Source organism: Callospermophilus lateralis, chromosome X, assembly GCF_048772815.1.
Source record: "Callospermophilus lateralis isolate mCalLat2 chromosome X, mCalLat2.hap1, whole genome shotgun sequence".
Taxonomy (NCBI): domain Eukaryota; kingdom Metazoa; phylum Chordata; class Mammalia; order Rodentia; family Sciuridae; genus Callospermophilus; species Callospermophilus lateralis.
In genome coordinates this window covers 122,690,723-122,715,656 of record NC_135325.1, presented here as the reverse complement: position 1 = coordinate 122,715,656, position 24,934 = coordinate 122,690,723, and the positions used below count along the sequence as shown (strand labels likewise).

The 24,934-nt window shown below is 42.4% G+C and overlaps 1 protein-coding gene across 2 annotated transcripts in view; it reads right to left on the bottom strand.

The window, feature by feature from the left end:
• Mamld1 (mastermind like domain containing 1) overlaps positions 1–24,934 on the bottom strand; it is a 100,855-nt gene that overhangs the window by 39,366 nt on the left and 36,555 nt on the right. For both annotated transcript variants that reach the window (XM_077106754.1, XM_077106755.1), the window contains exon 2: positions 11,531–11,689. In XM_077106754.1, coding sequence (XP_076962869.1) covers positions 11,531–11,626 — 96 coding nt within the window. In that variant the 5' untranslated portion in view covers positions 11,627–11,689. The remainder of the gene's footprint in view (positions 1–11,530; positions 11,690–24,934) is intronic.

Genomic DNA, 24,934 nt, shown 5'->3' with positions numbered 1-24,934 from the left:
TAACTCTTAACCTTCTGAGGAACCACCAAACTGTTTTCCATAACCTAAGTCCTCTTTGAAATGTCCACCATTTGTGGGGGTTGGAGGTCTCATGAAAAGGGAAAGCAGTAGAGTAGGGGAAAGGGATCAGAGGGAGGGCAGAGGGAAGGGAATGGGGAAATATTAGGAAAAGACATTGTCCACATTATATTGTTATAGTCTATACATGTATGAATATGCAACAATAAATTCCATCATTATGTGTAATTATAATGCCCCAATAAAAAATATGGGGGGAATGTTCACTATTGTAACTAGATGAAAATGTGGCAGAGAGGGCTAAGCCTCAAAGTCAACTTCCAGGCTGGCAAAAGGAAACCTCTGTACCTATATTTTGGTAGTCTGAGATGGAACCCAGGGCCTCCACATGCTAGGCAAGTGCTCTCCCACTGAGCTACATCCCCCTGGCTTCTGCAACTTCTTTAGAGAAGCACCTATTTGCTCCTGCTGCCTGTCCACTTGCACTGCCCATGGCCTCTGACAGAGTTTGATGTAGGCAACACTTTTCCTGTCTCCAGGCTGAATGAAGACATCCACCATTCTAACACCTAACAGGCAGAGAGCCAAGAGAGAAAAGCATGGTCAGATCAGGCAACTAGAAGACTGGTTCTGATTTGTCATCTAAATCACATTTAGCTTTCTGATCTAAAATTGCATCATGGGTAAGGTTTAGCAGAAGCCTAGAATCCTATGGCAGAGTTTGTGAGGACCCATGGGTCACTGCCATTTGAGTTAGAGAGGTTGTTGTATTCCCATTCCAGCTGAAATGAGCCATCTAGCCTGGATTGCATTTACTTTGAGGCAAGAAGTCTCTCTAAAGGCATGGTCCTCCAGAAGCCTGTTCTGCTGTACCTACTCCTCAACCTCCTGGCTCCTTTAGCCCAACTCCACATCTGGAATCCTGTTAAGGCAAGCTGATCATATGTTCCCTATCTATTCAACCAAGTAGAACACCACTCTAGAATTATCTCTGGCCACCACCTGGTCAGAAACAGCAAGATATGTGTCTGCACAATCAAACAGCAGAGCCTGCCTGAGCAGGGAATACATACCTAGGAGTCAAGTTCTGCATTTTTATGTGCACACGGGAGGTGGCTCCTATACCAAAGCCTTTCCAAGGATGTGGGGGATTTGTGATGTTTATTCCAATTATACAAGCACTCAAGCAGTAGTCATGAGGGATCTATATAGACTCCCAACATATTGGACTGTTTTTGAACTTCAGCTGCAATTCTTGGTGTTATCAACCACAGACCTTTGTAAGATTATAGCCTCTGTCAGTGGAAAATGGACTTTCTCTTCATTGGTTCAAGCAGCAATTGTAGGATATAGTCATGGTTTTACTTTGGATCCTTGTTTTTCACATGGGTAAACTGAGGCTCAGAGAGGCCAAGCAATTTCTTCAAGTAGTACAGTTAAGTTGGTGGCAGAGCAGAGCTTGACACTCAAAACTTCAGAGTGCAGATCAGAATCAGTGTACTAAGAATCCAGATTGCATGGCACTAGATGTATGGACACTTTGGAAGAAAGTCAGCCTACCCAAGGTGACCTAGAGGTTATGCTTGGACACTGAGGAAAAGGCACGTAATTTCAGTAACATAAAATCTGCTGTTCAGTCTCAGTCATAGCATTTCAATTTGGCTGTAAGGACTGTTGTACTTGCCCTAGGATTTTCCAAGTTACACATCACAGGAGAGTGCCAGATAGCAGCAGCCTTAAACAAGGAAGCTCCTCCTGCAGTTTTTAGTATGAACATTAAGGTAGTTTGGCTACTAGGAATTTGCTGATCTTCGAGGGCCCAAACATTTGCCTAAAAAGCCCTTTATCTTCGCTCAGGTACCAGGTGCATTGCTATTGACCTGACTGAACTTCCAAATACTCCATGCACATTAAAAGTGTTGTAGACAAATGGAGGATCTGATCAAATAAAGGAACTTCTGGACATCAAATTCCAATTGCTGAACTTAGCAGTGTGGGATGGTGAGAGGGCTGTAGATAGGTCTTGAACCCTCAGTCTGCTGAAACCATGGCTCTAATTTGTAGAGACCTCAAGCAAATCTTTTTTTTTTTTAGTTGTAGATGGACATAATACCTTTATTTTATTTGTTTATTTATATGTGGTGCTGAGGATCGAACCCAGGGCCTCACATGTGTGAGGCAAGCACTCTACCACTGAGCCTCAGCCCCAGTCCCTCAAGCAAATAATTTTGAGCCTGTTTTCTTACCAACAAAATGGGGAGAGTGAAGCTACTTTACCATTTGTTATAAGGATTATATGAGCTTAGAAATATAAAGTTAGCATAGTGCCTGGTGTGATGTAGATACCAAATAAATATTATCTCTCTTTCTACTCCTGAAAATGCAAACACATTCCTGGTGGTCCTAAAATAGCTGTTAACATGGCTTACTCAGCAACATTTGCCATTCAGGGCAGATCTGTCTTTAGTCATTGGCTGAGCTCCTGAACAGCTGTGTGCAAGGCTAACTTTTGTAAACCAAATCATAATAAAATTCAACAAGAATTTGCCACTGAAAGGAAATCCTCAGTATATACTTTATGAAGTGAAAGATCCTTCACCTAAATTTATTGGTTTTTTAAGAGTATACATTAGGGGATATCACCCTTTCTTAGAGTCAACTTTAATTCAATGTTCATCACAAATACATGATGTTCCACAGCCCCAAAGCACACAATAAGAAGAGTAGGTTACATATTGAAAATAATGACAATTAAAACATGTATTTAATATACTATATATGGACAGTATCTGTAATTGCATAATTGAGTGTTCTTTTGTGTGCATGTATGTGTGTGTGTGTGTGTGAGAGAGAGAGAGAGAGAGAGAGAGAGAGAGAGAGAGAGAGAGAGAGAGAGATGGGTGCTGGTGCTGGTGGTAGAGTTGCTTGACGTGATAGAAGTGGGCAGAGGTGGTGACAGTGGTGATGGTAGTGGCGGGGAGTAGAGGTAAGTAGTAGAGATGGTGGAGGTGATATAGGTAATGGTGATGGTGGTAGTGGTACAGGTGGTGAAAAAGGAAGTGGCAGAGTTGATGGGTAATTGAGCTGGTAGTCATGGTGGTCTAAACATGATGGTATACTGGTATGTGGGTGGAGGTGCTCCTACAGGATATTAATTTCTTGTTATAGCACTCTGTAAGAAGCTCCACTGACTGAGCCTGAGGAAGAAGACTCATTTTGAATGTGTTATTAACAGAGGTCTCAAAACAGCCTGTCTCCTTGCAGTCATTCATACTTAATTTTTCCTTATCTGGGAAATTGAAGCTGAATTACTGGGGAAACACGGGAGATTCATGTTTGTTAACGTGATGCCAGTAAAATAATTTTATGTCAGATTTAACTACAGGAAAGGGCAAAGCAATTTAAGTTCCTTAGATGTCATGTGATAAAAAAAATAAAGAGTGGTTAGCTACTGTACACTTAGCTGTGTGAAGTCATTTATTCAGAAAGCAGGTGTTGGGTGTTGGTGTTTGCAGACTGACTTCCTGGAGGAATTTTATCTAGGCCAAGTCCATTGTTCCAAACCCTAAAGGCTTTACTTTAGGGAAGATGAGAGGCAAGAAAATGTTTAGGTCTTCTGATAGTCACACAGCAGCCCTAACACTAGACTTTCTGCACCTGAAGCTTGTTCTAGAAAAGAAGCAGCTACAGTGGCACTGAGCTTCCCTCCACCAGAGATGGAGACTTTTAAAAATGCAAGGCAAGGCTGCTGAGGGGCCCAGAAAAGACCTCCACCAAAATGAGCATGTGCCAGGGAAGACAGGTGTCAACAACAGAGGAGCTGGAATTCTAGTGGGGCAAACAATAGGAGAACAACAGGAACAAAACCAGAGTGAGCAGCATTGAAAAAATAGTGATGTGATAGAGAGTGGCTGGGGGTCCTCTAAGGAGGAGACTTTTAAGTGAAGGTCTAATGCAGAAAGGAGCAGGCAGAGAAGCACAGGGACAACACACTCCGGGCAAGAGCACAGCATGTGGAAAGGCCCTGGCCCTGGAGGGAAGGCTCTTGGTCTGTTGTGGTGATGAGCAGGCAGCCAGTGTGCCTGGCACACAGTGAGCTGGAGAAGTAGCCAGGAGCTCACAGAGGGCCTTGCAGGCCATGGGAAGGGGGCTGGATTATATTCTGTTCGCAGTGTGAAGCCATGAGGGGGAGCGGTGAAGCCGTAGAAAGATCAGTTCGATGTTTGTGAAACCTCTCTGGATGCCAAAGGGGGAGAAATGAATGTTAGAGGAAGAAAAAGGAACAGCTGCAGATGTAAGAACTCCCAAGGAGGATGGGATTGACAGCGTGGGGTCTAGGCCAGTTGCAGTACTGTGGCATGGGGTGGAGGGGATGGAGAAGAAGCACGTGGGGAGACATAAGGTCCTATGATTTTACCTCAAGTGAGTAGTGAGGACAGTGCCCACGTATTGGGGGCAACAAAGGCCTCAGGGAAACTGGAACCACATGCCCAGTGACCTGGATCAGGCTTGGCAAACTTTTCCTGGAAAGGCCCAGATAGTGACTGTCTGAGGCTTTGCAGGCCATGTGGTCCCAGTTGTGAACTCGTTGGTAAATAGTATGCCAAGGACTGGAGCAGCCATGCACTAACACAACTGCATTAACTAAAGTAGCTTATGTGCTGCATGGAGTTCCCAGTCCACAGTGTGTGAGCCGAGCCTCTTCCCCCTGGGAAATAAGGTATTTCCGAAGTGCCCTCACTGCACTGCAGGGGAACATGCAGGTCTATTGTTCATAGAAGGGTTGGATAAGCAACCTTTTTGGAACTGAAAAACTTAAACATTTCCACTATAGTGCGACCATTTCTGAACCGTGTTATGCAGCAGTCCAAAATGCTATGCTTCACCTACACTAATGATACTTATTATTGTGCAACTGTTGGCCAGTGTTCCAAGGGAAACACCCTCTCCTCCCAGATCCCCTCCAGCTTTGCTCTTACAGCCTTTGTCCACTGTTGGACAATTTGCATATTGTCTAGGGGATTAAAGCACACCCTCTTCCCTTGGGCCTCAGTGGTCTCTCTAAGAGGCCTTGGTTTCTACCGTCCCCCACAATGCCAGTTGCTCTGACCAACCTCCAGGCCCCTGTGATGGGCCTATGCACCTTTCAACCCCACAACATGCTCTATGAAGGTCAGACTGTTTCCTACTCATCTCTTTACCCCTAAAGCACATAGCCTTCCTGACAGGGCTCAGCTGGCATCTGCAGATTAGAATTACCCATTGGAGCAAATGGTGTTCTGTAGATTATCCTGTTCTGTTCCAGTGTAAGGCTTCCAGACAACCACTTTTCAGGGTGTCAGACAAAGGCAAGCCTGTGCCAAAGGGGCAGGAGGCACCAATGAGGTAGGGAACGACAGAAGCAGCCAGGCCTTGGGTTTGGGCCCTCAATGGTCAAGTCCACTGGCTCAATGATCATGTCTGCCTTCCTAATTTTGGATCTAGGGGATGATCATCTATGAGAAGGGAGGAGGGAGATGAGAAGGAAGGGGGAGGATGGGAGGGAGGAAAAGGAACAAGGGGAGGAGATTTTTTTTTGACACATTATTCTGTATCTACTGCAGAAATCAAAATATGTAGCCCAACCCTGAGAAGCATACACCCCCACCCCCATCCTGTCATTGCCAGAAGTGTAGAATGAAATCCCCTCAGGGCAGTTTAGGATCCATATATCTAACTCTAAAAGGGAGACATTGAGTTTTCCACCAGGGAATTTTCAGTGAAAGCAAGAGGTGTCTGCCTGCATAGGTCAGCCCACAGTTTGGGGTACCACAGGCTCATACTCCCAGGACATGTCCCCTAGAAGGCAGTGGAACCTGAGTCCAGCTTGGCTGTGCTCTCCTGTCACCCTTGCCCTGAGGGGAGTCCAACAACATCCCCTCCTCTCCCTGGGTCAGTTCTTCCTCCAGACACCTGTTACCTTGGGTCTAATATCAAGGAAACTGGGGGAAGGAACTACGTAGGAATGCAGACAAGGCCAGCGTGGGCTTCTGGAAGTTCAGAAATAGGCTCCCAGATGCCTGTGGAAGCCAGCTGCCAAATGGAGCTCCCCTTCCAGCATCCTCCCCCTCCAACAGACTGCGATTAATTTGCAGGTCACCGGTTTGCTGAGTTGGGTTACCCAGGCAGGACCCAGATGCCAAGCCCAGTGGTGTCCTGCAAGCTGACCGGTGCTCAGCCCTTGAGGAAGAGATCTGTCTGCAGGCAAGGCTCTGCCTGGTTTCCCACCCTGGTGGGGTGTCTGTAACAGGAAAGGGCCCATTGCTGCAAGAGTAGGAGGAGGGAGCAAAGGGAGGGAACAGCTGCGTGCTCCATGGGGAGGATCCCCAAAATAGCAAGGCGCAAGCGCACTTCGGGCCTTGACCCAGAATGCTCAAAACTGCACCATACATCCAACTCTCCTCAGTGCAGTGGGGCTGCTGATGAGGCTGTGATATCCTCAGGGGTCCTCTGTGTTCGTACCTGAGTGCCAAGGACACATTCCTTTTTGCCCTTCTGATGGAAAAACAATTCTGAGGCAATGCCATTCTCTGATCACTAAAACAAGTGCTAAGAGCAGTCCTACCCTGTGTGCTTTACAATGCAAGCACATCTGTGTCTTGTTTCATCATCCCTGAGACCTTCACATAGAGAGCAAAATTATAGGCCTACTTCGCTGATGTGCAGACTGAGGTTCAGAGGCTCACCTAAGTGCTTAGTAAATGGCAGAGACTGCTGCTTCCTTGATGAGATGGTCCCTGGGATCATCTGGGTTTTGGAAGTGAGGCCATACACACGAAATCCCCTCTCTAGGGGTCAGTCATGTACCCACAACATACCCACAGCCTGTGTGAATCTGGGCTAATGGCAAGAACTCCAATCCCTGAACCTGGTCCTCCTTCCCAGACTTCTAAGTGTCATTCCAGTTCCTAGGTGACTGTCCCCCTATCCCTATGGGATCCTCATTTCTGGTTTTCTGCCAAGCTGGACAGTGAGTCATGCTTGTCACAAGGCTCCAGGGAGCTAACAGGGATAAAAGCTCCAGGAAAGGGGGCTCTCTTTTCTCCACTGGTCTAGCCTGAGCACCCAGAGTTGTGCATGGCCTGCAAAAGGTCCCAAAGATATGAGTCCCTAATTGGGGAATGGGAGGCAGCTAAGTGGGAGGAGATTTAAAGGCAGGCAGGGCAATTGGGTTTGAGATATGAATTTACAACTTTCCATCTGTGTGACACAGGAAAAGTCCTTGTCTTTACCTGAACCTCTGTCTCCTCTTTGATGAAATGAAAATAGCAATCCCTGTGTACAGGAGTAAATGAGGTGATACACACAAAGTACCTTGCACAGGAGAGTCACTCAACCATTCTCTCCTCCAGGTTGCACCACAAACTTCAGAATAGTATAGCTTTGTTCCCAAGGAGGGAAGACTGAATAATTTGCTCCTAGACTGTGAACTCCTGGATTTTAGGGAGGGTATTGGTTCAAGGTCTCACAAAGAGACTGTCACACTAATAGGATATAGTCTGAGATCTGCTTTCTGAGTCCAGTGCTCATTTGCAAGCAAAAGCATGTGACTCCATGTGCCCATGGCAGATGGGCAGAAATCTTGAACCAGATCACACACTATAGGAAGAGGGGAATACAGCACCTCCTACTAGGTATTTCTAAGGTCACCAATCTAAAGAAAAGGGACAAATAGAACAGGACCAGTATTTTTGCAGCCATCCAAATCTCTACATACCATTACACCAGTGGCTCCTCTCTTCTGCCTCAGCCCTACTTTCATTTAGAGGAGAGGAGACAGGCTGAGAATTGGTTCTGGTCAGTCTATAGGTAGGAAGCACACTGCACTGAGAACCCTAGATGAAGCTACCTACCTTCTGTGAGTCACTGGATTTTTCATATTTAATTATCTTCACCCATAAAGGAGAATGATAAGAATAACCTGTCCCTTCTGGCCCAGGTCAGCAAGCTCAGAAGGACTACAGGGCATGTCATCTCAATGGGGCCTTAAAGAGCAAGTCATTTAGTAGCATTAATTAGTTATAGAAGGTAAGCAAAGAGTATGCTGCCCCTTTCTCTCATCAACTGTGCAGGTAATGCCCTTAGTTCCCCTTTTTGTCCAGGAGCTGCTCACAGCTGAGGGAATCTTTGCAAATTCAGTGAGGTATAGACTCAGATAGAGCTGACATGGGACATGTAACCTGAGTCCTGACTATATGCACACTCTGGAGGACTCCCAATTTGCAGATCTAATAACTTTGAGATTCTCACACTAGTAGTCAATTGACCTACAGATCTGGGGGAAAAAATCAAGATCTTAACTTCAAAGGGAAGGACCAACTGTTCTGCCTGCTGTTGAAACTCCACACACAAACTGCAGACTGGATGCCTTATTAACCTTGGATAGACACCCAAATGTTCAAAAGGCAAAACTCCTGTTTTTCCCACATCACAAATCATTAATCAATCATGCCACTGAATGAATGAATAAATGATGCTGAAAAGGTGTTTGCATTGCTGAGAGTTCTGATGACCACTTTTTTTTGCAAGGTGAAATTTTTATTATGTTATCACAAGAAATTGAGAGAATATTAAAAATACTATTATAGTTAACTGATGACTACTTTTGCCTGATACCTAATTCAATGTTTTGTGGTTTTCAACATGCTTTAGATCTAAGAGACACAGAGTATGGTGATGAGGATAGCAGATGCTGAGATCTGCCACTTTCCTAGGTTTGTGACTTTGTCAAATTGCTTAACCTCTTTGAGCCTCAGTTCCCTGCAGAGAATAATAGTCTCTTCCTCTCAGGGTTGTCATGAGGATTACAGGAGATAGTGTACCCCACTATCTATATTTGCTTAGCAAAGTACCTTGCACCTAGTGAATGCCAGGTATTCTTGCCCTTAGTTCATTTGAACTTCATTCTCAGAAAAACTCTGGAGCTTTTAGGAGCAGATGGAAGACCAGAAACTTGGTCTTAGGGTAGAATAGCTGTCACATCAGATGCATATATTCCTGCAATGGGGCTCTCAACTTATTTATACATAAATCCCAGAGCTGTTCAAAAGAACTTTTCTCTGGGACAGATAAAATTTTATTTCAAGACTCTGACTTAAGATGTGCATTTTTGGTTAGTTTGTTTCCCAGGAAAGAACAAGAGAACCAGTTCAGCCAAATCTGAAGCAGATATCTATGTTAAGGTTGCTTTCAGGATGAGAGGGAGTGGTGCAAGCAATGTGTTTCTAGATATCCATGGTTTTGTGAATGCAAGGTGCGGATCCTTGGATGTTATGAAGCATCCGAAAAACAACACACAATGGAAGCATCTGGAAATGCACAGCTAGATCCTACAAAGGGCCTCCCTTTGCTGCTCACATTCTAGACCCTGAAGTAACTTCTTTGGACAATAGGTTTCTTGGTGAACTCAGAGGTCATTCTGCTTTTAATCTGTCAATCTCTGTCCTTCATTTCTTAAGAATCCAGCTGCTGAGATCCTCAGTGTGTGCAGCAGAGTTCAATGTTAGCACAGGGTATCTTCCTGAGGTCTCACAAATTGATCAAACACTAAAATTCAGTTGCTCTCACACCTCACCAAGAGCTTCCCTGGCTGCTCAATGATGGAAACATCACTTGCCCAGCCCAGCCAAAGGTGTAGGCTTTCTCTATATCATCCGCTTTAGAGACCATATGTCTTCCAAGAAGACAGATGTGGTTTCAACTGTGAAGATGACTTTTCTGAGATAGCTGTTTTCTGAGTCCTGAAGCATATTTTTTGGATCCCCTTAACTGGGGCAAATCCTTAGTCTTCTAGGACAGTTTGGCATTTTGAAAATAGGTCACTCAGAGCCAAGGACAGAGAACAAGGTGTGACATGGAGGAGGAAGAAGGACTGATTGTGGTCAAGTCCCAGGTGAGACTTTAAAGCAACGAATGTGAAATCTTGGCAAAGCTTACAAAGGGCACAAAAGGCTATCTTCTAGGAAAGGCCAAGCCTGGAGATGGCATGAGGAATGATAGCCTCTCCAGAGTGAGAGCATCGCTGGCTGCTCCAAGGACTCATTCTAAGTACAATGCTCCCTGGGCATTGTGATCTACACTGCTTAGACTGAAGCAGTTACTTATGTGTTACATTTTTAAAAAGAATATTGGTGGAGTGGGAGAGACCCCTACAACTACTACCTACTTACCCTTTTCTCCTAAGATTTGGCCCAAGTGAATGAAAATGAGTGGGAAATGAAGAGGCGGTCTGAAGCCACGCTAAAACTGACCAGGAACTCTGGGGCCACTATCAGAGATTCTTCATTTACATACTCAGTTATTGACCATAAGAGAAAAGCATGAAATAAAAAGCGTAGTTAGTTAGGATGGAGGTTAAAAATTGCCTTCTAGAAGATACCTCACAAGGGGCTGGCAGTTTGGGGAACAGGTTGCTGGCCAAGTAATAGCTGTCATCTGACTGTCATTTCTGCCAGAGCTGGGATTCCAGTAAACACAATTTTGTAAACATGTACACATTTAACTTCATAGCACATTCTCAAAACATTGTTGGCAATGAGGGGAAAAAAGGAGAAGCACGATTCAATCACTTCCCCCCCACACACCTGGGCACATATCAGTATCCTAAAATAAATAAAGTACATTGCCCTTGGAATTGGAGAAGACAGGCCCTCTAATTATGTGAAAAGGCATTACCTCAGAGCCTAGGGCTCCTAGTTCTATGAACAGGAAGGAAGCAGACCCATGGCTCTATAAGAGCCATTTCCTCTCTGCTCTATTAATTTCACAGATTAAGTAAGCCACTCCTTTTGGGCCCAATACCCTAAGATAACAGCCATTGTGTTTGCAGCGACTCCTGCTAACTGAGTTAATCTCACTAGACTGGTGATGTTTCAGGCTTTTATTGTCAAATTCAACCAACCCATGGATCTCATGGCCCTATCTATCATTGTCTTGGACTCACAGAACTACCACTAGAATCAAAATGCTAAATTTCAGACACTTGGATGATTTCTGGATTCCTAGGGTGGAAAGCAAAATTTGTCCAAAAAGTTGTAAAGAGGACACTAGGACTACAGAGTTGAAAGGGAACCCCTCTGTGTTCCCTACTTACTAGCTTCTTTCTTTTAGTCATATTAGGAAGTTAATGTAAGACATCTAGTGCTTTCCATTCTGGCTGGTTTCTATCCAAAGGAAAAGGAAGATTTTCTTTCCTCTCACCTTTCATCCTTTCCTCAATTAAAGGAGTTCAGTGCCGAAATAACTGGACTGAGAATCCAGATTGAGCCTTGGAGTATATTTCCAGCTCTTCCACAAACCCATGTGGGGCAGGAGCAGCTCATTTTCTAGATCTTTTTCACATCATATTCAATTATATTTTGGGTTAGACCCCTGCCATCAAGTTTGCATAGAGAATTTCAATAACACATATTATATTCAACTTTAAGATTAGAAGCATTCAACACCCCCCTCCCCCCATAGCCCATTTTCTGACCGATTCCTGGAGCTTTCTGGGCTCCTGACGATTTCCCACCATGGCGAAATGGGGAAGCATGCTCTTGATTACAAGCCGACTTTTCCAGTCATCCATTGTTTGACCTGCAATTTTATTCTTGACTCTCCAAGGTGCTTCCCAAACGACCTAGACACAGGGCTTAGGGAGACAAAAAGTACACTGTCTTTCAGATATGAAGATGATACCATTGACCCCGTGAATCACAGACTTACACTCTGAGGACAGGTTTGTGTGGAGTCAGCCACATTCCTTTTTCCGACTCTCTCCCCACCTCAGAACCCTTGTTGAGCACCCCCACCCCCAGTGATGAAGGGCACTTCTGTGAGGCAGTTGGTAGGGATGAAGTGGCAGTCTCTGGTTATGGGGCAGAGCAAGGTTTATTGGAGAACAGGGGGTGGGTGGAGGAGCAGGCTGATATTACTAAATAACACCAGGCACACAGATGAGGAATGTGGGCTGTAGGTCTCTCATTGCTTTTGAGTGGTATGCAGTGGGACACAGGGAAGACTCTTCCATGGTCTGGGACACAGTTCCTTTGTATGAAGAATATGGTGGTTGGATCAAGTGATGGCTTAGGGCTCCTTCAGCAATGTGAGAGTAAGTATTAGGAACCATAGAGGAGCAGATATCAACATGGCCCTGCTAGCACCTAATCAAGTGTTCTCTGACCAATAGTTCAAAGCACAAAGTGACACTAGAAGGAAGCAATGGGTGCTGAAAGGAGCTCAAGAAACTCTGGTGAACTGGTTTACAGGAAACAAACTGAGCAGACTGTGACCATGGCTATTCCAATGTATGTGCTCTGTGATAGAGGAGCAGACATACAAACCCAGGTAAAGATGTCCTTTCTTTTTGTTTTCCACAAGGTGGACATGCGATAAGAGCTCTGCTAAGACATTCTTATACAAGAGCAGCCTGTTTTAACATAGATCTTCTTAGCAATATATTATGAGGCTCTAAAGTCTCAATGTCTGAACTTCTATCTCTAGAAAGACAGAGTGCTTTTTTCCCATTCTCCCATTGAGTACAATTAAAATTTCTTGACCTTTTATATCAAACAAATAAAGAGTCTTAAAGGTAGAAAGAAGGCAGAGTGGAAAGGAACCTTGGAATTTGAGGAGTTCCTTGGGTTTTCTTTTGCCTCATAAATTCCAGACTTATTACTAAAGAATCCAGGGCTGGGGTTGTGGCTCGGTGGTAGAGTGCTCGCCTAGTGTGTGTGAGACCCTGGGTTCGATCCTCAGTACCACATAAAAATAAATAAATAAAACAAAGGTATTGGGCTGGGGTTGTGGCTCAGCAGTAGGGTGCTCGCCTCGTATGTGTGGGACCCTGGGTTTGATCCTCAGCACCATATAAAAATAAATAAGTGAAATAAAGGTATTGTGTCCAACTACAACTAAAAAATAAATATTAAAAAAACAAAGGTATTGTGTACAACTAAAAGAAATAAATATTTAAAAAAAGAAACCAGCAACTCAGAATGCCAGTAGGCACAGACGAAAATGTCTGCTCTTCCTAACCAGAGAACCAGGAAAGGGGTAACTTAGCAAGAAAGAAATTTTTTTAGATAAAACTGTTCTAATTCAGCTGAACACCAGAGAAAACACTGCAGTCCCATTACATCCCATTAGCAAAGACCAATCAGGGATTCTAGACTCTACCCCAACTTGGCAGTAATGAGGCACTTCTCCACATCTCTCCTAGGGTGGTTATCAGTAGACGCCCAGTGGTGACCCAGAATTTTCATCCTTGCCTAGCTGAAATGAGGAGCCCTACCCTTTCTGACATTAACAAAGGTTAAATGGGAGAACCCATACTTCTATATCCACCTGGCAAAAATAAGATGGTGCCCCTCTTTCCCTGCCAGAGGCAGTATCAGAAGAAGTCAGGTACAACAGAAGATTGAAATAAGATCCACTTTTATAACATAACATCCCCAAATGTCTTGATTTCAAGAGAAAAACACTTGTCATACCAAGAAACAGGAAGATTTAAAATGGAAAGAAAAATATTATCAACAGATGACACACAGATGTTAGAATTATCTGACAAGGATTTTAAAACACTAATCATTTAAATGCTTTAACCAACAATTACACCATGCTTTAAACACAAAATAGAGAATGTCTCAGCAAAAAAAATTACACACACACACACGAACCAAATAGAATTTTTAGAACTGAAAAACACAATATCTGAAACTTGATGCATGGGATAAAAAGGAGCACGGAAAGGACAAGAGGGGAAAAAGTTAAGATGAAACAACAGAAATTACCCAATCTGAATGACAGAGAGAAAACAGGCCAGAAAAAAAGTGAACAGAGACTTGATGATATCTGGGATTATAAACAATCATGCCACTAAAATTCCAAAAGGAGAGGAGGGACACAGAATAGGAGTGAAAAAGTACTTAAAGAATTAATGACTGAAAACTCCCCCAAATTTGGCAAAAGACATAAATGTGGGAATTCAAGAAGCTGAGTGAACCTCCCAAAGTATGAATGCAAAGAAATCCACTTAAAACAATATATCAAAATTTGTAGAGCATAGGTAAATGCATGCTAAGAGAGAAATTTATAACATGCTTACATTACACATGAGGAAAAGTTTAAAATCAGTAATCTAAACTCTCATTTAAAGCACTAACAAAAGAAGAGCAAACTAGATCCAAAAGCAAGAAGAAGCAAGGAATTAATAAAGAAGCAAAATAAATAATATTTAAAACAGAAATACAATAGAGAGAAACCCAAATGGGAAAAGAGCAAGACAAAATTAATAAAATTGACAAACTAGTAATCTGACAATGAAAAAAAGACAAATACAAATGGCCAATATCTTTGAATGACTAAGTGAATGTTACCACAGAACCTGCAGGTACAAAATGGATAAGAGGATGCTATGAAAAACTCTTCACACAAAAATTTGGAAATTTAAATGAAATGAATTAATTATTCTAAAAGCACAAACTATCCAAATTATCCAATATCAAAAAATTGGAATATCCTGATATCACTTTGCACTCACTGGGATAAAAAAATACCACATTGCTGGCAGAAATGCAAAATGTTGCTGCTGTTGTGAAAAATGTTGATGGTTTCTCAGAAAGTTGAAGAATTACCATTTGATTTCATAATTGCACTCCTAGACATATATGCCAAATAATTGCAAATTGGCATTCAAACAAATACTTCAAAGCAGATGTTCATAGCAGTACTAGTCACAAAAATCAAAAGTGAAAACAATCTAAATTTTCATCAGGGGATAAATGGATAAACAATATTTTGGAATATCCATAAAGTAGAATATTAGTCAGTTATAAAAGGGAATGAAGTATTGCTGGGCACAGTAGTGCACCTCTGTAATCCCAGCAGCTTGAGAGGGTGAGGCAAGAGGATCAAGTTCAAAGCCAGCATCAGCAACTTAGCAAGGCCCTCAGCAACTTGTCTCTAAATATAAATTTATAAATTTAAAAAAATCAATTAAGTAATTAATTAAAAGGGCTGGGGGTGTGGCTTGGTGGTTAAGTGTCCCTGGGTTCAATCCTTGGTACCAAAAAAAAGGAATGAAGTATTGATATATGCTACAACATGGATGAATCTTGAAAACATGCTAAATAAAAGAAGTCAGTTACAAAAGGTTACATACTGTATTTTTTTATATGAAATGTGTAGAAGAGGTAAATTCAAAAAGATGAAAAGCAGATTGGTGGTTGCCAGGGGCTAAGTAGAAGAGACATAGGAGAACTAATTGTTTAAAAATTGGTATGGTGTTTTATTTTGTGGTGATGCAAATATCTAGGAAGTAGATATGATTCCATAATATTGTGGATGTTCTAAATGTCACTTAATTATTATACAAAGTTTGTCTTTATAAAAAAAAAAATAGTGCCAGGCGTGGTGGTGCATGCCTATAATCCCATAGGCTTGGGAGGCTGAGGCAGGAGGATTGGGAGTTCAAAGGAAGCCTCAGCAGCAGCAAGACACTAAGCAACTCAGTGAGACCCTGTCTCTAAATAAAATACAAAATAGAGCTGGGGATGTGGCTCAGGGATCAACTGCCCCTGAGTTCAATCCCCGGTACCCCTCCCCACAAAAAAGTGACAACGTGAAATGCTGGTGAGAATGTGGAGAAACTGGATCACTCATCCATTGCTGGAGGAAATGTACAACTGTACAGCCATTGTGAAAAACAGCTGAGCAGTTTCTTAAAAAATAAAAAAATGTAGCTACCAACAACTGCACTGCTGGATATTTATCCAGAGACATGAAAGTCATTATCTAAGATGTCACTTTGGGGGAAACTGGGTGAAGAGTACAGGGTTCTTTGAACTATGTTTGCAACTTCCTCTGAATATCATCATTTCCCAATGAGGACCTAACTGCTATTAAAAAAAAAAAAAGAGTTCAGGATTCATATCCAGGGAGATCACTGATTCTTCTTCGTACTTCTGGGACATTTTCTACATAGCATTCTTTCTTCAAGCAATTTATACACATTTTGTACCCACCTTTTTTATTTTCTAAAATTGTCCCACCCAAATGTTCCCTGTTTCAGGAGCCAAACATGAGACCTCAGCTGTGAACTGACTCCAATATTATGATCTAGAAACACCAAAATGAAGACAAAATGGCACATAATATACAGCATACCCAAATGAAGAAGGAAAAACAAGACCACAGATACTGCAGAGGCCATCATGAACTCCCTGGCCCAGGCAGGCCCAGCATCTCCTTTCTGTGGGGGATGGAGCACCAGATCTCATTTCAGGGCTGGCAACACAAAACCTATCAACATCAAACAAACTGCCTATTCAGCTCTAAAGAAAAAAGGCCAAAAAAAAAAAAAAATGCCGCCTTGGCTTTTAAAGACTCAAGTCTATTGATTTCATGTCCTGCCCCTTTGTGGCCCCCAGAACCAATGCAAAGAGAACAGGTGGGGGGTAGTGGCCAGAGCTTTCTGAACAAAGGCCCAATTCTCTGGCCAGAAGTAGCAGCCTATTTCCTCACTACCACAGTCAACATGTTTGGGTACTGGCTGGGCCCAGAGCTGGGAAGTGAGGGAAGGAAGATTTGTAGGGTTTGATGGCTGGATGCACACAGACCAGCAGGATGAGGATATTCCTATCCTCCAGATTTCTAGCCTGGATGGCAGAAGGAGGTATAGACCTGCTGATAGGCAGAGAAAGCTGCAGGAGTATTAATAGACTCATTAACCCATTGTCACAATCATGACCACTTTGGAATCTAATTACAGCAGATCACCCTGCTCTACAAGGGATTAACTGTTACTAATTACTATCTGCTGTGAACACTCTTGGTATTATGCTAGGGTATGGATCAAATAGGTTACCTCGGGCCAGGGAACTGAACCTGGGAAGGGCAGGAAGAGCACAGGCTAGAGACAGGCAGGTCAAAGGTTAAGAAGGTCAGACTTCTGGATGGCAGTATAGCTGGGGCTTTGGAGCCCAAGGAGGAAGGAGGGCCTGAGGCAGGAAGGTGAGATTCTTAGTCATGAGTTACGGAGCTGCTTAAACTTTGAGACTTGATTTCCTCATGTGTAACATGTAAACTTCTGTACAGAAATGTAACACCTACCTTTGAGCACTCGCTATGAGAGACATTAGGCTTAGCTGTTTACATACAGCATCTCACTGGTTCTTTAATAAGCTATAAGATGAATAGGAAGAGCCTACTGTACACATGCTCCCTCTGTGTACCCTTTGCCCTTGGCAGGAGATATGTATTTAGTATTTGGCCCTACTTCTAGGCTATCTACTATGTGAGGGAAGGGAGATGTCTTTTCTGTGATGGTAGGCCCACAGAGTATTCAGAGCCCCTAGTAGGGTCTTAGGAACTATCTGCTGAATGAGTCTATGGGGTAGATACAAGCATGGATACAGGGCTTCACCAAAAACTGATAGTCACCCAGCATGGAGTTTGGCAATACATAATACATTGTTCAATATTTCTGTGCATAATGGAAGGACTGTTGACACAATGTAACAGCTGCAAGGCATATAATTATAGTCTTGTGTTAATAAATATATCAATATTCTAAAATATCACTTTTGAAAAATTTACTCTAAAAAGCACCAAGTGATGTAGAGAAATTAGAACCCTCTCACTGGTGGGAATGTACAGCTGTTATGAAAAATAGCAATTCCACTCCTGGGTATATTCTCAAGAGAATTGAAAACATGTATATACACAAAAACTTATACATGAATGTTTAAAGCAGCAATAGTCATAGTGACCCAAAATGGAAGCAAACCAAATGCCTATCAATGAATGAATGGATAAACAAAATGTGTTCTACTCCTATAATTGGATATCATTCAGCCTTAGAAAGGAAAGAAGTACCAACACATGCCACTATATAGATGAATGTTGCAAATATTGTGCTCAGTGATAGAAGTCAGCCACAAAGCAACACATATTATGATTCCATTTATTAAAACATCCAGAATACATAAATCCTCAGGGATTAAAAGTAGTTTAGTGCTTGCTAGGACTAGGGGAGGCAGGGAGAATAAATACTGACTACTCATGGATACAGTGTTTCTTTTGAGGGTGATAAAATGTTCTAGAATTAATTATGATGATAGCTGTACAACTCTGTGAATACATGAAAACATATTGGATGGTACATTTTCAATAGGTGGATTTATGATATGTAAATTATGTTCTAAAAAGTTGTTATCAACAAATTGTTATGACTTCTTACTGTAATTCAGGATTTCAGAAGGATGTTCCTTTAGAGAAACAATGAAGCAATCTTTTTTAAGTTTCAGGAGGCAAACAATGTTTATATCCTCCACATTAAGCAAGATTATCTCCTTTCAAAATGGATCATCAACATGTCCTTTCTCTCTTTTGCTACTGACAAAGCAGTGCTGGAAACCTTCCCCAGTGACCCACATGCTCTCCAAACGACTTCAACTATCTTAGGCTCTCTAGTTGATCCTACTTTTGGCAATGCTGCTGCTGCTCCCTAGAAATCTCCAATCTCTACACCTTGGGTTTCAGAATTTCTTCATGCTGTTGAGGTTACAAATGACACACCCGCACACACATCTGGGTATTAACTGGCACTCTGTGACAAATCAGCTCAGCTCAAGATCAGTACTTCCTGGCAAATAGAAGTGCTGCATGTTCCCACACAGTGCTTTCAGATGACAGAATGCTACTTCAAAGAAGCAACTATCTAAACCAGCAAGCTGGCTAGAAAACTTATTTGACTCTAAAGTGGAACAACATGTATTAGCCATCCATTATGGATTTGGAGACTTTTTTGAACTTGGGAACTCCATGAAATGAAGGCAGACCAAGATCATCTTAGAGCAATGATGACAACGCTGGTCATCATGCTCCACCGAAGCTGAGAATTTTTGAAATCTCATTTCTTAAAAAAGAAACCAATTATTGGGCTTGTTTAGCATCATCTTTTCTGTGTCATAAACATCAGACACTTTTAGGATTTAAAGAGACCTTGGATTTGAAGTGGCAATCCAAACTGGAAGGCCAGGCTAACGATGCACTAGTTTCCCATGTGATAAATGTCTGCAAGCTTAGTTTCTCTAAACTTTTCTGTAGCTGATTATCAAAGTTGGGGCTGGTACAAGGTGCTGGGAAACTATTCCAGTATCCCTTGTGGATCATCCTGCTCATAAATAGGTATACGTAAATACAGACATACACATCCTCCCTCTCCTTCCTGCCTCCACTTCTAGAAAGCACTAAACACTAGAGACCCTGGGGGAAAGGGCTCCTCTTTTAAGTTTCAGTTTCAGTAGGTATCTGGCCCTACTATTTGTCCATCAAACTGGGCTTGCTGCTTAATTGGTCCTCAGTAGTTTCTATAGTTGACCAGCAAAAGAAGCAGGAACAGTAGCTGGACTTCTTTCCTGCCCCTACCCACTGCTCAGCCATGGCCCCAAAGGCCACAATGACTCCCCCTATCCTGGATATGATTTTTTAAAAAAATCTAGACTTGTCATACAGGAGTAAAAAGAAATGCTGAGCAAGGAGGGAGAAAAATGTTGGAAATTGTTTGGTTTTGTAGCAATTTCAGCTAGCAATCACCTCAGTGTAGAAACAGTTTGTAAACATGCTACACTTGGGCCCAGATGCCAGTCATAACAGCAGGTGGAGGCAGGCAAGTGCAGGTTTGCAAAGTGTTTTTAGCTGATGGTCTAGAAGCAATAGCAGGCTGAATATAGGGCTGGGAGTCAAGAGACATGGGGTCAACTTCCATCCAAAAATTGCTTGACCCCTTTGAGCCTCATGTTCCTCATTTGCTATATAAGGCTGATTCCCCTGCTCTCTCCCCTCACATGGTATATGTGAAGATAAAGTGAGACTTGAATCTGAAAGCCACTTGGACAGAGGGGTGCTGTGTGCATGAGAGGTGTTGGGCGAGGGTATCCCCTTTTTGTTCTCCCCCTCTTCCACAGTAAAGCTCAGTTAAGGTCCTTGAATGTTAATATTGAAAGAGAAAACTAGAGACTGTAGGGTCTAACCCCCTTTGATATATATATATATATAAACTGAGGCAGAGGCCCAGGAGCACATAATAGCAATGGATGATGGGAGCTGACTTTAGAGTTATATTCAATGAATTCTAAGGCAGGGCATGAACCCAGAAGACTGGACTTGAATATAGACCCTTGATGCAATGTTTCCTTGGGTCCACATTCTGAAAGCACTGGGCAGAAGAAGCCCTAATAAATCTGCAAGGCAGCCTCTCAGGCTGCCCAGAGCCTGCCTCTCCTCAAAGATGTGCCGGCATCATTGAGGTTTCAACCTCTCCTGCCAAGGCTCACAAGCAAGTTGCTTCATCTTTCTGAGTTTCACTTTCTCTCAATATACTAAAGAGCTTGGCCTGAAGGACCCTACAAGGCTAGCCAGCTGGCACGATCTCCACATTGGTGACTAGCTTTCCTCTACAGTCATCTACCTATTATGATTCCCCAGCCAGCATGCACAAACAGACTTCCTTTCACTGGCTGCTGGAAAGAACCTAGATTGGCTCCAGATTCCTAGTGGGGCTAGGTGGAGTTTGAGGTCCCCTCTTTCCACATCAAACCCAACACAAATGACACCACTCCCCAATTCTAAGTAAAGCAATCTCAGGGGATCACAGCCCTGCATCGTTAACTAGGACAATGCTCAAGAATTATTCATCAACCTCAAAACCCAAAGTATTCTAAAAACAAAGTGGGAAAAAACAAAGCCACAACTAAGAGAGAGAGAGAGAGATGTGGGCCATTGTCACTGGCATTGTGAGCATTATGAGGAGGTGGTCCCCATCTGATGAAAGGAAAATGTGCTTTCAGTACTTAATATGATGAAATAATTTCTCCACTTTTGGAAATACTGCTCTGCAAATATTTTAGATATTATTTCCCAAATGAAAGAAAACAGTCAAGGCAGCTACCATCAGCTTGAAGGAAACAATCTAACTTTCAAGATATTTATCCATGGCAAGTTGGCAACAACAGCTTTGGTTTCCAAAGAAAGTGGGAAAATTGCTGTGTATTTCAGAAATGGTTCCCAGACACTTCCCTTTGAGAACAGTCACCAAAAATGCATGTAAGCAGGTGCTGAAAGCAAGTGTGAGTTTATAGGGAGCCATTCAGCGACATGATGTGATAAATAGGCAAGACCAATGTTTTACACACAGACAGCTTTGGGCTTCTTAAAGGGCTTACAAGGGAAAACTGACATGAAGACTTTCAGTAGGGCTGCCTTTGTTGATAGCAAAAGCTGATTTCCCAGTTAGATGTATATAAATCTTTCTATTCCTATTGCCTGCTGAGTTCATCTATTTATCAAGCATGAAGTTCTAACCCTGTGCTCTAACTGAGCAAAAGAGAATCTGCTAAGTCCCAAGGAGACTGTAGATGCAAGTCACTTGACCTACAGCTTCAATCTATTCCCTCCCATAAGCCAGATGCTAATACCAAACAAGACACTTTTTCTTTTCTTTTTATAAATATTTATTTTTCTAGTTATAGGTGGGCACGATATTTTTATTTTATTATTTTTTTATTTTTATGTGGTGCTGAGGATCAAACCCAGTGCTAGACAAGCACTCTACCACTGAGCCATGGCCCCAGCCCACAAGACATCTTTTCTTGTTCAAAACTCTCTTCCCTGAGTCAGAAGGAGAACATGCCATTGACTGGTGATTAGAACCAAGGAGGCCACATATGCAGTGTGCTTCAAGGTATTCCATCCTGCTCAGTGGCCCCTAGTCAGGTTGGTGCATCTGAGGAGACATCCTAAGTCAATCAGAAAGCCTGTAGGTCTAGCTTATCCTGAGCTTGATTTTGCCCATCATGTTTACTTCTTCTGGACTTAATTTCTTCTAGATCCAAACCACTACCACTTCTACCACTCCAAGAATCATTCTTGCTCTAATTCCTTCAAGAATAAATACTTAACTTTACTTTGGGGTCGAATGTAAACAAATTTCTGGGGTGGAAGGATTCAAATAGCTAGATTTTGAAAGGCATATTATTTTGACACATTTCACACCTACAGAGTGACGGCTCTTTAATGGAATGTCATCTATTATCATTTCTTGGCCGTGGGCATAGTTGATTATGAATTCAAAAACACCCCAAATAAACACATTTTTACCAAGGCTTTGCAAATTTCATTCACCCAACAAAGCTGCCTATGTCATACTGGTTCCAGTACTTATCTTTTCTCTTTTTTTCTTATACAAAGCAAATATGAGAGTGTTATAGATAAGGCATAAGGAAAAGAGACAAACTTTCCATTCTGTATTGTGGCAAAGTAAGGTACAGTAAAATCCTGTTAGCTATGGAACTTCGATGCATAAAAAAAGGCATTGTTTTAATAATGCTTATCTTTTAAAGTGGTTAAGAAACCCCTGGAGTTTCATTTCATACTCATTGAATACATGGCTTAATGAGACAGTATTTATGCTGAGTTGCTTTCAGGTGGTGGAAGTTAGAAGATGGACCCCACATATCAGAAAGGCCAAAAGGGTCTCTGCTTTCTGTTAAAACATTTTCAATACTCAAACCATTTTTCAACATACTCAGAAGAATCAAAATGAAATGAATCCAAAGCTTGGTTTTCGATATGCAGCAGACATGCTGCCTACATGGTTTTGTACCAACATTCACTAAAACTCCCTGAAGTTGGCATCTGGAACCTTGGGTTCAAGCCCCAGCTCAGGGAGGTTACTGGCTGCATGCCTTTAATTATGAGCCTCTTCATCACTTCAGTTTTTTTCCTACCTGGAGACCCCATTTGTCATATGACTGATGTGAAAACTAGGCACCATGCTTCATGGGTGGCTAAAGGAGCACCTCAACCTTCCCGCCAAACAGGCCATGGCTTGTAGTGGAACCTGAGATGATGGTGCTCTCGCTGGCAGGCCCAGCTCACTACTAAGTTACACTGAGATGGATATCAACCGACAGCCCCTAGTTTGTTCTCAGTCTACCTTTTTTTCCATGCTACAGTTGGGCAGATGGGTCCAGGAACCAAATGTAACATTTGCCTTGTTAAATTCAGTCTTGAGTTCATCAAGATCTCTTTGGATCTCAATTTCATGCTAGAGAGAATTCCTCATTTTCTGGCACTATGTCAGAAGCAAATCTGGTTAGAGCAATTTCTCAATCTTCATTTAGATCACTGGGAAAAAGGAAAGCAGGAGGGAGCCCCAGTACTTGCCTCTTAACTTCTCTAAGGGAAGACATTAATCCATTATCCATGACCTTTGGATTCAGTCCTTTAATTGGTTACACAACCACATAACTGAGCTGTAAATGAGGATTTCATGACAGATGCTTCCAAATGCTTTGCTGAGGTCCAAAGATGCCTTCCTGCTTTGCTCTGATCTACCTGCCTAGCTAACTTTTCCAATAAAAATGAAGCCATTCTAATAGAGCGAGCTACTCTGAATGAGCCTCCACTGGCTCTGAGGGATTCCCCACTCCTTTTGCTCCAGCTTTGGCTTTAGACTCACTTTTAACTGGCTTCCTTTTGTAAGCCCTCACTCACTATTCCTTTTTCCTGGAGCGACATCAAGCAAACCATAGGTACACAAGATATTCAGTTTAAGAAATTCCTTTGTGGGAATACGGAAGTGCCTGCCCACTTGATGGTCTATGGTTTGGTTTTGCAGTTCTGTGTGAATTCTTCATGATCTGCACTGAAGGTTCCCAGTAGGTGCTCTCTTTCTTCCTCAATGCCATGGTCTGTCATTCACTGTCTGCAGTGACCAGATAGCCCTCTCACAATCACTTCACCCATTAGAATCTTCTATCACTTTCAGGTTAAAGACCATTCCAGAGCAACACTCATATGATGCTTATACAGGCGGGGAGGAATTCAAGAAATACCATGGAGGACAAGTCAAGGGTTCCAAATGAGTAGTCAGTGAACCAGAAGACATCTCACATGATTTCTCAAAAGTCCTTGAGTAGGTTGGAGAGGTAATTTGATCATCCACAGGAACTAGAAATATTCCTGTGTAAGTAGTACTGGCAAGTAAACACCTCAGACGTTTCAAAGTCAGGTTTGTGATGAGTCAGGTAGTTAGAGGAGTGTTGTGATTGGAATATAAAAGTATTCTTCTTACCTTACAAACAAACTCAAAAGTCTATCTGAGAGAAAGAACAAGCAAGAGAGAATGAAAGTTGGCTATGAAATCAAAATAGTTGGGGAAGTTGTCACAACACTATAAAGGCTTGAGATAAAGTTCATCAGTCCATGTGGAGTTCATGGGTCTAAGCTTGAGATGGAAACAAGATGTACAGCTGGAGCAGTGGGAGAACAGGACAGAGGAATACAAAAGGTTATGGACGGGCAGGGAGGTGGCCAAGGATGGGAACCCATCTTAAAGGACGCAAGAGGGAAGCAGCCAATGGAAGTGAAGAAGTAGATTGCAACATCTGTGTGGATGACTGAAGGTTAGGAGATGTCAGGAAGGTGACGGGGTGCTGGGTGAGGGCACAGTGCAAGGAGGATTGGGGAAAGCTCACTTGTCCCACAGTTAATAATGGGTTAGTGGAGAAAACAGAAATCATTCCCTCTTACACTCATGGTTATTTTGATGACTTTTGTTTTCAGGCCATGAGTCTCAAGACTCCACACATTGATTTTAACTAAAAGTATCAATCAGACTCCCATCCTAGTATTGTCCATATGCTGACACTAGGCTTTTTCCTAATCAGTGTCTGATTCCTTCTATGAAAATCCGTATAATCACTCTATACCATTTTACTTTCAGAACATTTTGTGTAGCACTTTTAAATCCTTGACTTCTAATATGGTTCTAGATCATATGGTTTTAATTACTGAATTTTTATTCCCTAAATTTGACTAAAAATAAAGTGAT